This window comes from Mytilus trossulus, chromosome 9 (genome assembly GCF_036588685.1).
Source record: "Mytilus trossulus isolate FHL-02 chromosome 9, PNRI_Mtr1.1.1.hap1, whole genome shotgun sequence".
Taxonomy (NCBI): domain Eukaryota; kingdom Metazoa; phylum Mollusca; class Bivalvia; order Mytilida; family Mytilidae; genus Mytilus; species Mytilus trossulus.
The window spans coordinates 11,873,786-11,887,958 of NC_086381.1; the positions used below are offsets into that span (position 1 = coordinate 11,873,786).

Sequence of the window (14,173 nt, forward strand, 5' to 3'; positions counted from 1 at the left end):
AATGATGTCCCAGCAGATTCAAAGTTTTATTTTAAAATACACAAAATTGAGTATGGGAGCACATAGGTTTATGGTTCACTGTCAGAATATCTCCTCTTATACAAATCAGCACACCAAAAATGACCAAGTTCAACTATTTCCCAAAAGAGCAAATATTAATAAAAATCAAAACCCTGATCACATGCAAACCTTTAATATATTTACAAACAGCCAGCAAAATGAAAACTTCCTAGCATTCAAAATGTAGAAAATGCTATGCACCTATTATGCAAGTAATACTTCAAAAAAATTAATAGTCTTTCCAAATGTACAATTGAACATGTTGATTGGTTGGTTACTATTTTTTTTCTTTTTCATTCTCATTATAAATCATAAATCATTTAAAAAAATTCAAATTTTTATTATCATAAAAATATTAATATTGCACATAACATAATAAATTATAACAAAACGATCATATAACATTACAGCATTAATACAAACATTAGACATTGTATTTGACTCCCCCTATGGCTATAGAAAGTAGTCAATTCTTCTTCAAGTCAGTGAATCCCTCTTCTGTACAAAAATGTATGGCTGATTTTTTTTATATTTCCTAACTGAATGCAATGTGACTCAATTTTTTTTTTAATTATAATGAAGATATAGTGTATTAATAGGACAATAAAAATAAGGTAATGCTTAAGTAATGAACTTTTTCCCACTGATTTACTTTATTGATATAGCTACAACTAACTGAGGCTCCATTGGAGCTATTTCATTTATAGACCTCCTATGCCAGTCTTCACTCAATTACTCATATAAGTGTAATAAGCTTTTTTAGGCTTTATTTTCAAACATCATCATTGATATTTAAAAATGAAAATTCTGAGAGTTGAGCAATATTGTACACCACATTATGCTTTGTTAGAATTTTTTTCTTTAATGTTTTTTTACATGATATTTAATTAATCATTGTCGTCTCTTTGTTAGAATCAATTAATAGGTGCTCCTAAATGTTGTCAGCAGATGAAGTCACTTTTTTATGATGTTCAAATTACAATAATCAGACAAAACCATAGAAATTTGTAGATCACTTCAACAAAATTTCAAATAATAAATGGCTGAAAACATTGAAACCAAACTCAGTTAAGCAATACATTTATAAAGCTGTCTGAAAAGGTACAAATTACTGAAAATATAATTGAATTGTTTATCCACTGTTTTTTTTCCAATCATTTGTGAATGATTTACTAATTTCCAGCTAGAGAGAGGAAGGTTGTACTGTTTTAATTATTTCTACCTAGAGATAAGATGGTTATCTCGTTTGAATTCAATTCCAGTTAGAAAGAGTATGGTTATACTGTTTTAAATTATTTCCAAGAGGAAAAATGATGGTTATACTGTTTTAATTCCAGCTAGAATGTGACTGATCTTCTTCCTCTTCATCAATAAATGGTTTATCTACACATCTGAAAGAAAAGAAAAATTGCCAGGATAAGAAATATCAATAATTTATTTGTGAATGTTTACTTTTGAATCATCATTGTACTTGATTAACCACTATTTGTGAGACTTTTAAATATAGGTGAACCACCATTTTGAATGGTTAACAAAAGGCAAATTTTCTACAGGCTTATATGTAAACTTACACAAAACCATTAAAAATATCCACTAAAGTACAGCTTTACCTTTATCCATGAAATCAAATGAATCCACAGTAATAGAATTATTTCCATAACTGCCTTAAATTAAACTTAGGTTTAAAAAAACAAGAATGTGTCCCAAGTACATGGATGCCCCACTCGCACTATCATTTTCTATGTTCAGTGGACTGTGAAATTATGGTGGAGACTTTAATTTGGAATTAAAATTAGAAAGATCATATCATAGGGAACAAGTGTTCTAAGTTTCAAGTTGATTAGACTTCATCTTCTTCAAAAACTACCTTGACCAAAAACTTTAACCTGAAGCGAATGGACGCACAGACTGACGGACGAACAGAGGCACAGACCAGAAAACATAATGCCCCTCTACTATTGTGGGTGGAGCATAAAAATGTACAAATATATTCATAATCAATATCAGTGTCATTGTTTGACTTCCTTTCAAAAGTTCAAATCTAGCCGTCACAATAGACATATAAATGACTATGGTTGGCTGAGTGACTTTTTGTGTTCCTAATGGTTAAAAGTGTATTTAAGATTCAATTTACAAAATGACATGATATAAGTATTTTTTTTAATTTGTAATGTTTGGATAAATTTATGTTTAACACTAGGACCATGTCCAGAAACTTGAATTGACACCAGTATGAGAACAAATCTATATGCTTTGAAAATAAACCCTTCTTTGTTAAAGACAAACAAACCAAGCAAGTTTTTATAAATGCTGTGTCACAAGGTAAGAGTTAATAAGAGGGCATGTCATGTGAAAGCATCAAATGGACAAAACCAAAATAAGAATCTTTGTACAGACATAAAAAAAATAACTGAATTAATCAAGTTCTTTATTGCATTTTTCACAGAAAGGACAAAAATGTGAGATTTTTATTGTGATTTCAATATGTGTCCAATACAGAGAAATAATTTCTGAATTTACAGTACTCCTACTCCTATGTATTTTAAGTTTTAGCTGTACAGACTAAACCTGAGAGCAGTGTCTGGTTTTTTTATTAAAAATTTCAGCAAAGTATACAAAATTCTGTCAAATGACAGAGCAAAACACAGCCATTTAATTGGTTCTATTGAACTAGAAATTGGAAATGACTTGGTAATGTTTCAAACTCTCAAAACTTAATCTTAAATTATTTTTTACCATTATCTACCCATTTCTTTATCTAACATATCTATTCTTTTCTTTTTTTTTCTTAAAAAGACTTGTCACCTATCTCAAATTCTAAATTATATTGGAAATTAAGGATGATTGTATAATGTCAATGGTTGAAATATTACATTGTATAGGCTTGAAGTGGGGCAAGTTGTATTTCACCAGGGAATATATTCTTATTTTTAGTGTGGATGAACATTAAAATGAGAAAAAAAAAGAAAACAAACATGTGTATTGGAGATTGCTATACAATATACTAATGTTTACCTTATCATAAAATCACCACAATAAAGACATTCTGATGCTACAAGATCATCTAATTCTGCCTGAAAGTAAAAATAATATACAAATTTCAAACACATGATTCATACCTTACTATCAAATGAGTACTGCTAAGCTTTACCTAAATAGTAGTCAATGTTGTTAATCACCCCAATAGGTGTAGTCAATGTACAAGATATTCCATGTTTAGTTCCTGTTAAAAGCCAAAGTCAACCTCTTTGTTTATAATAACAATTGTTTTGTTTGAAATCGTTGACAAAATTGCACTTTCAAAATTTCTAATGGGTGAAATCCCCCACAAATAGTGACAGTTGGTAGGTATGTCCGTTGGTTGTGAAACAACATACCAAAATATCTTAAATATCCTCCAACGAGTTAAAAATAGAAACAACAGACAGAACATTGACCCTTTGATCTTTTGATAAATATATGAACTAAATGTATGACATTGTCCCCTGACCTTGACATGAAAAGCGTGAATATGTTACACTTTGTGGTTTAGACAACTTAGAAGTATCATACTTGGTTTGAATGGTTATAACCACATGATTTCTACATGGCTCTATTTGATAGGTTGACAAAAATTTGTCCATAGTACACGGATGAACCACTCACACTATCATTTTTAATGGTCAGTGGACCTTGAAATTGCTAGCCAAACTCTAGGTTGGCATTACAATAAGAAAGATCATATCATAGGGAACATGTGTACTTAAGTTTCAAGTTGATTAGACTTTAACTTCATCAAAAACTACCTTGACCAAATACATTAATCTGAAGAGGGACAGATGAATGGATGCATAGACCAAAAAACAAAATGCACCTAAGTGGGGCATAAAAATAACATACATTTATTTAGATCCTATTTATAACAGCACCATCAGTGAGTTAGCATTCTTACCTTTATATCTAAATGTTTAGGAATATTCAGTGATGATAAATCATTTGATTGTTGTTGTTGTATTTTACTGCTTTCATGTTCTGCAAGTTTCCTTTGTAACTCAACCACACGGTTTTTCTTTGTAGTTGTTAAATTTGGTATCACCTGAAAAAAGTTATCGAATATCACTATCCTCATCTCTTTTGTTTTCATACTATTAAGAATGCATTGTGACGTTACAATTTCCATTGAAAAAGCATGCATAGTGTGAATTGATATGGTGTATGAAAACATAGGACCTGTCGATACATTTTATATTGAATTATAGTGTTTAGTTGCAAATATGGGATTTCTAAAGGTTAACATTTGTTTATTTTAACATTTTTTTCCCTTCTGCCATCCCTTACATTTTGATGCCCCCTCTTTTGTTGAAAATCCTGGATCTACTGCTAACTAGTGACTGGAACCCTGTTAAAACTGACATTGTCTTACAAATATTAAATTTTGTTTGAAACTAAGTACAAATGACATACACCACATATCATTTTTATTCACATTTCTTTGCTGAAAACCTCAAACAAGTTAACCATACTGTACTTTTATCATTCAAACCACACATCGTTTAAATATATTTAATCAAAACTTTCACAATTGTCTTTTGATTCAGAGTTTGTTTGTCCCCCCCCCCCTAAATCATATTTTCACTTGTTCTCTCATTATAGTATAGTGCCCAATACAACAAACTGCATAGCTTCAACTCAACCTATTTTTCATTTTCATTTTAAATAAAGTACAGACTGTTCTTTAGATGTACAAATTAAATAAATAACCTACTTCTTCTATCAAACAATCTGAATGGAATTTATGTTGGCATGGGAATAAGTAGAATCCTCGGGTCATCAATGGATAATTACAAGCTGCACATTTATCATTGGCTTTTACTGTTGAATATCTGTAATATAAATTAATAACATATCATCTATTCCTTGACTTCACTGTTGAATATCTGTAATATAAATTATAACATATCATCTATTCCTAGACTTCACTGTTGAATATCTGTAATATAAATTAATAACATATCATCTATTCCTTGACTTCACTGTTGAATATCTGTAATATAAATTAATAACATATCATCTATTCCTTGACTTCACTGTTGAATATCTGTAATATAAATTAATAACATATCATCTATTCCTTGACTTCACTGTTGAATATCTGTAATATAAATTAATAACATATCATCTATTCCTTGACTTCACTGTTGAATATCTGTAATATAAATTAATAACATATCATCTATTCCTTGACTTCACTGTTGAATATCTGTAATATAAATTAATAACATATCATCTATTCCTTGACTTCACTGTTGAATATCTGTAATATAAATTAATAGCATTTCATCTATTCCTACACTTTACTGTATATATATGTAATAAACACAAAACAAAGGCAACTATTGAATCTTACTTGTGTTTTATTAATCATTGGGGCAAGGCAATGTAACTCTTTAAATATGTTTTTTAGTGTTCATAACCTTCAGGTCAAATCATGGACCTTTTACTCTATTAACTTGCATGGCAATGCATAAAACTTAATAAATACTAAATTCTTTGTTATGTTATATTATAATGTTAGTAATTTGATTAGAAAAATAAACCTATACTTTGATTTGTCATCTAAACTCAACTAAAAAAACATGAAACATACTTATTCCTAAAACTTTGTATTTCTTTTCTAATTTCTTCTGCACTTCCTGTCGCTTCATCCATCTCTTCTTTCAATGTTTCTATATGACTGTTGTATTCTTGCAATGATGTGATGATGGCATCCTGGAACAACAAAAAAAATATAAGATTCATATCCAGTGTTTTTTATGGCACAAATGTTATAGCGAACCAAATGAAAGTTTTCCACAGAGTCTTCTGCTCTTTACCAAGGTATTTAAACTTTTGCAAGTTTACCTGTCCCATTGAATCAATACAATAGCTATTGTTCTCTGTGTAGTTTATTCACTTGGACATTTAAATTTCTTCTAGGAGAAATATATCACTCATTGATTAATTTGCCTGACCAACAAAATATCTTCTTTGTTGATTGAAATACATGTATAAACTCACATAAACTGCATGTGATACAATATTTATTCAATATCAATAATATATATATTCAATCTGTTCAATATAAGCACTGATTTAATTATAAAAAGTATATATCTGATTTTTTTTAAGTACTGCATGCATTTATGTTTCAAAGAATCTGCATGTTTTTCATGGTTCTTCAGTTATAAAGAATTCATCTATGAAGACCTTTATTTAAACATTATCATTTGAAGTTTTTATTTGTGAATAGACTAAAAAATAGCAAATGATAATAGGTAAAATGTTGAAATTTGATCAGAAATCAACTTTTAATTTTTAAATCAATGTGTATATCAAACAAATTGAAAATGTGTTATTGATTGAATAAATACAACATCACATGCAGTTTAATAATTACTTATTTGTAAAATTGAGAAGGGAAATTGTGAATATGTCAAAGCGACAACCACCCAACCATGTACATGTATTTCCATCATTGACAGTTCAATTTTTTGTTCAGGTAAATTAATCAGTGAGTGATAGATTTCTCTTGCAAGAAATTTAAAGGTCCCATTGAATAAACTAAACAGAGAACAAAAGGTGTTGTATTTGTTAGATGGGACAAAAGAACTTACACAAGTTTAAATGGACAGGTAACTTGCAGGTAAATCTGTGGAAAACTATGATAGGCTTCGCAATAATACAGTGGAACATTCAATGAGTAAATTTAGAAAAATTAAGACTATTGAATGGAAAGCAATAATTTTAACAATAATTGTGATGCCTTATTGATTGTAAAACAAATTGCACATATATTTGTAAACATTTTGATATTCTTTACATGTAAAAGAATATGACAACATGTCAAAGTTATAAGATTTATAATTACATAATTTGAATGGTCTATTGTCAGACAATTTTTGTAGTGTAATAAATTATTGATTTGATCTGGTTAAGTGGTTTTCCGTATGGCTACTTTATTTTTTTTCTAAGGATGTAATGTTAAATGTGGGTGGACATCAGGGAACAAGGTTGCAAGGAAATCAAGTCAATAATACATTAAGCTAAAACTCTTTAACAGAAGTAAATAAAATATAAGCATTTTTATTTTCATTAAAAGAAATTTAAAAGTGAGAACATGAAATTGCTAAACTGTGTAGTCCATTTATGGGGGTATAATAGCTATTATTAAATACCTTGAAATGGTCAATGGTAACAAAATCAGGAAAAAATGGAAGGATATCTTCAATCTTAAGTAAATCACATTCATGGAGAAATTCCATGGCTCTCTTTACATCTTTCTCTTTTTCTACAACATGCCTGGCTGCAAAACAATGAAACAAAATAAGTTTACAAAATGAGGACAAAGGAAAGTAACTCAACATTGACTGTCATTACTAAAACTTTACAAAGGACATTTTTTTTTCTTTTTCCAAAACTCTCTCAATTAAGGTCAAGACAAAATATTTATGAAGACTTGCTAACACTATCTTTAAAACAAAGTATTGAAAAAAAAATAAAACTCTTTGAGAATAACCGATTAATCATTCTAGTTTGATTCCTAAAAACTATAAGCCATCAGTCACATGCTGTCTTTATAATTGTATTATTCCAGTAGACAGTGAGATGATGGGCTACAGGATCTTTAGGATACCTTTTTCTTCAAATTATTTATAGAATAACTAATCGAAGAATTCAAAAAGAGAAAAATATTCAAAGAGTGACAGAACAACATATTGATTCACGAATGTGCGTAGCGCATGAGTTAATTATCAGTGTTGTAGGGTCATGAATTGAATATTTTTCTATACCTGAATTCTTTAATTAGTTATTCTTTTTATTACATTGGCCAATGGCTTTTTTTTTTAAATCAATTTAGAAAATGTAAAGAACTTATTTTTTTCTATGCATTCACAATTTGTTTTGACCCGACGTTATCAACCGGATGACAACGCCTATTATTATACCTTACATATATTTCAAACAATTCTATTGGATAACAACTTATCACCTGACATGGAATAATTCTGTTGATTTTCATTTAATTGCAAGGGAGGACGAATAACCCTTAAAATTTTGCACCAGCGGTGAATAACCCTATTATTCACCGGCGAATAACCTTTTTTTAGTGTCTAGATTTGCACTCGAGTAACCTTACATGAAAATGACGTCAGACGTAAAAAAAACAGATGGCAGCGTTCACGTTACACTTACAGGCCATCTAGAGACGAGGAAATATTTTTTTACAAGGCTTTGAAAATGAGTGCCAGCAGCCGATGTTATCTTCTATAAACGGTCCTTTTCAGGGCCATTAATTTAAAAAAAAAAAAAAAATCTACCTTTGTTGTACATCCGAGAAATTCTAGAACACAAATATGACAAATATATTTTCCTGAGCTATTTTCAAACGTCAGCTTGTGTTTGTTATGTAAAATATATTATATGGTATTCAAAAGGCCCTTCCACTGTTAATTCGGTATAATAAATCAATTGTGGCCCCTTAGAATCGATGAATATACAAAATTGTCAACCCTTAAAAGTTATTTCACTTCGGGCTGCGCCCTCATTGAAATAACCTTCTCGTGTTGACAATTGTGGATATTCACCTTTTCAACAGGCCATAATTGTATATTGTTGAATGACGTCAGGGAGTGAAATAACCTTGTTTATTTGGCATGTGAAATTATTGGTCTTTATTTAACTGGGAAATCAATGTAATTCATTGCAACCAATGAATAACATTGTTTAGTTCACTTACCAATTCTAAGCCAAAGTTTCTTTTTTAACTCATCATCTGTATCTTCAGGTTTTTCAGCTTGGGTCTTTGCCAACTCTACATCAACCTAAATAAATACAGACCATGCAAAATGTGTGTTTCCATATGTTTCATTGTTCTTACTTCTGGTGTAAAATAAATGCTTATATTACAATTATATTTTTCTTTCTGGTTTAGTTCAGTATGATCTATTATCCCTTCATTTCCCATGCAGAAAGTCTTGACACATTCAAGAGACTACTGCATGCTGGTTAAATTTCAACTGCCATGATTTCATTTGCACCTTGTATAAACATACAGTTCAGCACAAATTTATTTTTCTTTTAAGATTTGAATGCTTCTTTTTGTAAATTCATTTCAGTGTAAAAGCGTTGACCCAGGTATATTTTGTATGAAGTATGAAATTACTAATATTCTATGTATTTTACTTTGCTACGTTCACATTCTCTATAAAACAATCAGACTGTTATTCTAATAAAAGTATACTCACATCTAAAGCTAAATCTACAGCTTCTTCATACAATCCCATTAAAGAATAAATATGTACACAGGCCTTCTTTCGATCATGTTCCATACACAGTCTTAATGCATACTTCAAATCATAACAGATCTCATCCGGATCCTGGAAACAAAATAAAAATATTATTAAGTCTTGATATGACTGATAAATCACCATTTATTAATTAAAGATTTAAGAAAGAAAATGCAATGTCTATTTCTCTATTTTGTTGTGCTATAATATTTGACTTTTTTTTGTCAGATTTATACTGTTATATATTATAAGTTATAATGAATGAAGCAATTCATAAAAACAATGAAAATCAATACCCCATGAATGAGAGTAATTTCAGAGTATTCAAATTAATGGTATAAATTGATATCATGATGAAAGTAGCTACCCATATCCCTTTTGCATATTAAGGGTTTGTTTTTCAAATATTATTTAAGAATCTTATAAAACCACTATGAGTTTTTTTGAAGATTAGAATGGTGTAGTGTTCACAGTTAAACTAATTAGAATAGAGGTATAAGCAGATATATCATGTTAAGGAGGAGTATTTGCGAAAAAATACCAGTCGAGAGAATGTAAAATTTCTCGAGCCGTAAGGTGAGGGAAATTCATTCTCAAGACTGGTATTTTTCGCAAATACCCTTCAAGAACATGGTATATCTGGTATTACACCGAATGTTAACTTTCAAAAACGCATTGATGATCGTGACGTTACAAGCTTTCAGTCGGATAGAGTATTTTTTGGCAAATACCACGACAGAGAGGGTAAAAATGCATATCCTTTTAGCAAATACCTGGGTGGTGTTAAAAAATGAACTATATTCATTTGATAACAGTAAATTGGTGAAAAATACAATTGCTATCAACCAATCAAAATCCAGGATTCTTAGATAAGGTGTAATTATTCTTAGTATATCACAAATGAAGAGTTCAAAGACAATACATTTCCACAGACATAATTCAGATCAGACAGGTTTCATTGTATTTATGCAATATTCTTTCGATATAATTTCTATGTCCCTTGACAGACAGCAGGTTTCACTGTATCAAAATTTCTTTAAATTTCTCTAAATCAAAGGTAGAATATTACTTACTGTTCCTTGTATGTCCAGATATTGCATGAGTCGGTCAGGTCTAAGAATAGCATATAGAGAGAGAAGATAGTTATGTATGGCCATCTCTTTGTTAGTCAGTTTTTCTACACAGAACTCTAGGTATGTTATTGCTTCATTACCCTAAAATATTAAATTAAATTAAATAATTGTCAACAAACTTGTTTTCTATTTAATTATAGTTTGATATAAATAAGATGAAAGATGATCATCTAATCAGCAAGAAAAACACAATTTCTTTGTATATGATATTGTAAACCAACGGTAAAATGAGGGAATCTATCTTTTGTGTAGTTGCATATATATAGATTCTACCTTGGGTGCAAGTGATATCAAATTTCTCTGCTGGAGACATGTTTTCCTATAAAAAAATGAGGATTGCCAAGCATTTAAAATATGTGAAACTTAGCTGTTTAGAGTGAAGGAATTTCGTATTGCATGAGTTCTGTTTCTCTAAATAATTAAAAATAATTGTTGAGAGTTGAGAAATATCATTTTGCATGAAATTGGGTGATTCAATCTGTTTCTCCTCAGATTTATAAAAGATATGTCAATCATTTGCAAAAGAGGTATTTTTTCTATGTGACATTATATGAATAACACATAGCTGAGAGGGTGATAGAGCAGATTGGTACCCCGAGAAAACATACACCTTATCGCTATTCCCGGCAGACCCTGCCGCTTGAACTTTTGATGCATACAACAATCACTTTTTCATTGTGGCGTCAGCTATTTTGTTTTATGACGTCATAATTTTACGGGAACCTGTGTGATATCCAGTAATGGCGGACAAATAGCGATAAGGTGTATTGTCAACCGCGGCGAAGCCAAGGTTGACAATGTCTTTTCGAGGGGTTCAAATCTGCTCTATCACCCTCTCAGCTATGTGTTATTTAATTTATTATACTGAATGTCCTATCATTATTGGCCTTTACAGATTACTTTTAATTCAAAAGTATTTTCTATGACGTCACGTTCATAACAACGTTACGGGCATTAGAAAAAACAACAAAAGTTAAGCAAGATGTTTTGTTTTATTTTTTTAACAGTCGATAATAAAATCTGAGCCAAAATGTAGAACTTAAGCATTGTATTTAATTCTTTGATGTAAATTCAATTCATTGTTCTTTGAATTATCGATTTCTGATTGGTCTAGACGAGAGGGTAACAAAAAATTGTCACCCGCTCAGCCATGTGATAAGAGTAAATTGACACCCACGTCTTAGCCAATCAAACTATGGCATTTTAACGTGAAGTATAATAACAGATATTGTCACCTTTTCTCATGACATCACAGTAGATATTCAACAGAGAGAATGAAAACTTTGTGTCATAATAAAATTAATGAACAAGTTTAGTAAATCAAAACTTGGGTAAGAACTAATGATAAATACCTGTTCCCTATATTTATCATGATCATATTGAACAAGAGCTGGGATCAATTTCATTGGTTCTAATTCTGATGACTTAGCAATCCATGCAGTGACTGTTTCCTTTGGAATATACTGCATTAACAAGGGAGAGAACTTGTAATACAGTTCCACATCACTTTGTTTCCTCAATATTAATAATGCCCCATTGTAATCGTCCTGCTGAAGGTAATGGGATATCACTTTCTCAAAATCTGAAATACAGTAAAACATTTATAATATGTAAAAATAATCTTAAACCAAGTCTTATCAACAATATCAAATATTAAATCAATAGATTGAGTTGCAGAATCTACATGTTATTTTTATATCTTATTTCATATCTTATCCCAACTTCCAAACAATGCAAATATAACCCTTTAGAAATTTTTCAACAATAACTTGTTGAGAAAATGAAGATGGAGAGCGCTTACAAAACATAGGACAGCATAATTTACTTACTAACAAGTTAGACTATCATAACAATTTTCAACTTAAAACAACTTTAAAAGATAGTGTGGTCAAAAACCTTTGAAAACATATTACCAAATGCAGGAGAAGATTAACAATGCAGAAAACAGACATTTCGTTGTCCCCTCTTGCATTGCTTCTAAGGAAATATATAAGCAAAGAAAACATACTTAAATAATCACTGATTTGACCTTTTACCTTGCATAAGAACGGCAAAGAAAACCATATCTTCTACGTTTCCGTGGCTTGCAATGAGATCATACACCACTCCTCTGTTATTACTTACACATTCCTGTAATAAGATAATATCATATCAGCTCTTACAAAGAATTTGGTTCTTAAACATTATTGATCTAATACAGCCTATTATTTCACATTTTGACACTTACAACAAAAATGCTTTTTATTTTATCAAGCACTATTCCGTCCATTATGAAAAATGATACAAAAGATAAAAATAAAATACAATCAGATTTGAAGATAAATAGTATTCTGAACGTAGAATTACTCTTAGGTTTAACATTAAAATGCAGTGAACAACAAATATAAGGGCAGGCGAAGGAATTTACTAATTCATCATTCATAAAATACAGTTAGCATTTCATAAAGATCTGAATACCTTAATTTTTGGTTCCTTGAGAAAGCGTCTGAATTCCTCTTGAATTTTTTCATATTTTTCTGGTTGTTCTTCCATATTTTCCTTTAGTTCACCTAGCTGGTTCAGGAATATTTCAATTAACCAAGTCACTAGCATGGTCATTTGTGTTTTGTCCTGTAGAAAAACATAATATCAATGTTTTAACATCCTAACATCAAATTAATTTGAAATGTTTGATTGAGGTTTATTTTTAAGGCCACAAAAAAAATCTAATTGGTTTCTCATGATCCTTTTACATGAGTCAGGACGGTACTTTTAACTTCCTCCAATAATCAAATATTTTTTTTTAAATATTTGCAGAAGTGATGGTTAATTCTGAATTTTTGCTGATTGATAAATAAAGAGGTCCATGAGGCGGGTATTTGTAAACAAAAGTAAACAAGGAAGAACCTTACTCTGCATAGTTTTTTTTATAGTTTCTTTGCCAATTTATAGCATATATTTTATGTCTGAATGATATTCCCTAAAAAGTTAGCACATCAGCAATAATTGAAACAACACAGGCATCATAACTTTATAATTATTGTACTCCAATATCTCAGCATTATCATTGGTGATTTTCTTCTTCTATGATAAAATAAATACAATGGATAGATAGATGTAAAAGAAATTCCTTTATATTATCAAAATCTTCATAAATGTAATGCTCGTGAATTATTGTCTTCCAAATATCTGACAAAAAATAATGAATCGAAAGAAACTATCAAAGACATACAAAATATTTAATGTTGTGCAAATTATCACTTTTGTAGTACCTGAGGGCCGAGAGATGATAATTTCTTCATTATAAATGATCGTAAAGCATCCTTTCTGTCCAGTCTGATAAATTTCAAAGCCACTTCTTCAAATGAGTTCCTGGTCTGTGCATATAGAACAGCACTTTCTTCATATCTAAAAGTGAAAAAAAAGTGTTGATGGTTGAATTGATGTACTGCTGTCTTCTTCATTTCAAAGTCTTCCATAAATTAGGGATTTGTGACATCACATCTGCCATAGATATTGAAATTTGATATAGATCTTGAACCCCAAATAGATTTGAATCCTGCATATATATTGAATCATTGCTGTTATCTATAAGCTCAACAAAAAATGAGGTATCTTTGAAGCAAATATTTTTTTAAAGTTTTAAAATACTTGGCCTTACAATTCCAAAAGAACCAGGTAAATGAAATTGAAAAT

At 30.0% G+C, this 14,173-nt stretch overlaps 1 protein-coding gene across 6 annotated transcripts in view; it reads right to left on the minus strand.

The window, feature by feature from the left end:
• Window positions 1-403: 403 nt before the first annotated feature.
• Window positions 404-14,173, minus strand: part of LOC134685117 (vacuolar protein sorting-associated protein 18 homolog) — a 40,447-nt gene continuing 26,677 nt past the window's right edge. For all 6 annotated transcript variants that reach the window (XM_063544572.1, XM_063544569.1, XM_063544568.1 and 3 more), the window contains exons 16-28: window positions 13,750-13,885; window positions 12,956-13,108; window positions 12,535-12,628; window positions 11,851-12,080; window positions 10,439-10,579; window positions 9,324-9,455; window positions 8,816-8,900; window positions 7,254-7,381; window positions 5,687-5,808; window positions 4,805-4,922; window positions 3,992-4,135; window positions 3,076-3,134; window positions 404-1,451 (exon numbers count right to left, since the gene is read on the minus strand). In XM_063544572.1, the coding sequence (XP_063400642.1) occupies window positions 1,388-1,451; window positions 3,076-3,134; window positions 3,992-4,135; window positions 4,805-4,922; window positions 5,687-5,808; window positions 7,254-7,381; window positions 8,816-8,900; window positions 9,324-9,455; window positions 10,439-10,579; window positions 11,851-12,080; window positions 12,535-12,628; window positions 12,956-13,108; window positions 13,750-13,885 (1,606 nt within the window). In that variant the 3' untranslated portion in view covers window positions 404-1,387. The remainder of the gene's footprint in view (window positions 1,452-3,075; window positions 3,135-3,991; window positions 4,136-4,804; window positions 4,923-5,686; window positions 5,809-7,253; window positions 7,382-8,815; window positions 8,901-9,323; window positions 9,456-10,438; window positions 10,580-11,850; window positions 12,081-12,534; window positions 12,629-12,955; window positions 13,109-13,749; window positions 13,886-14,173) is intronic.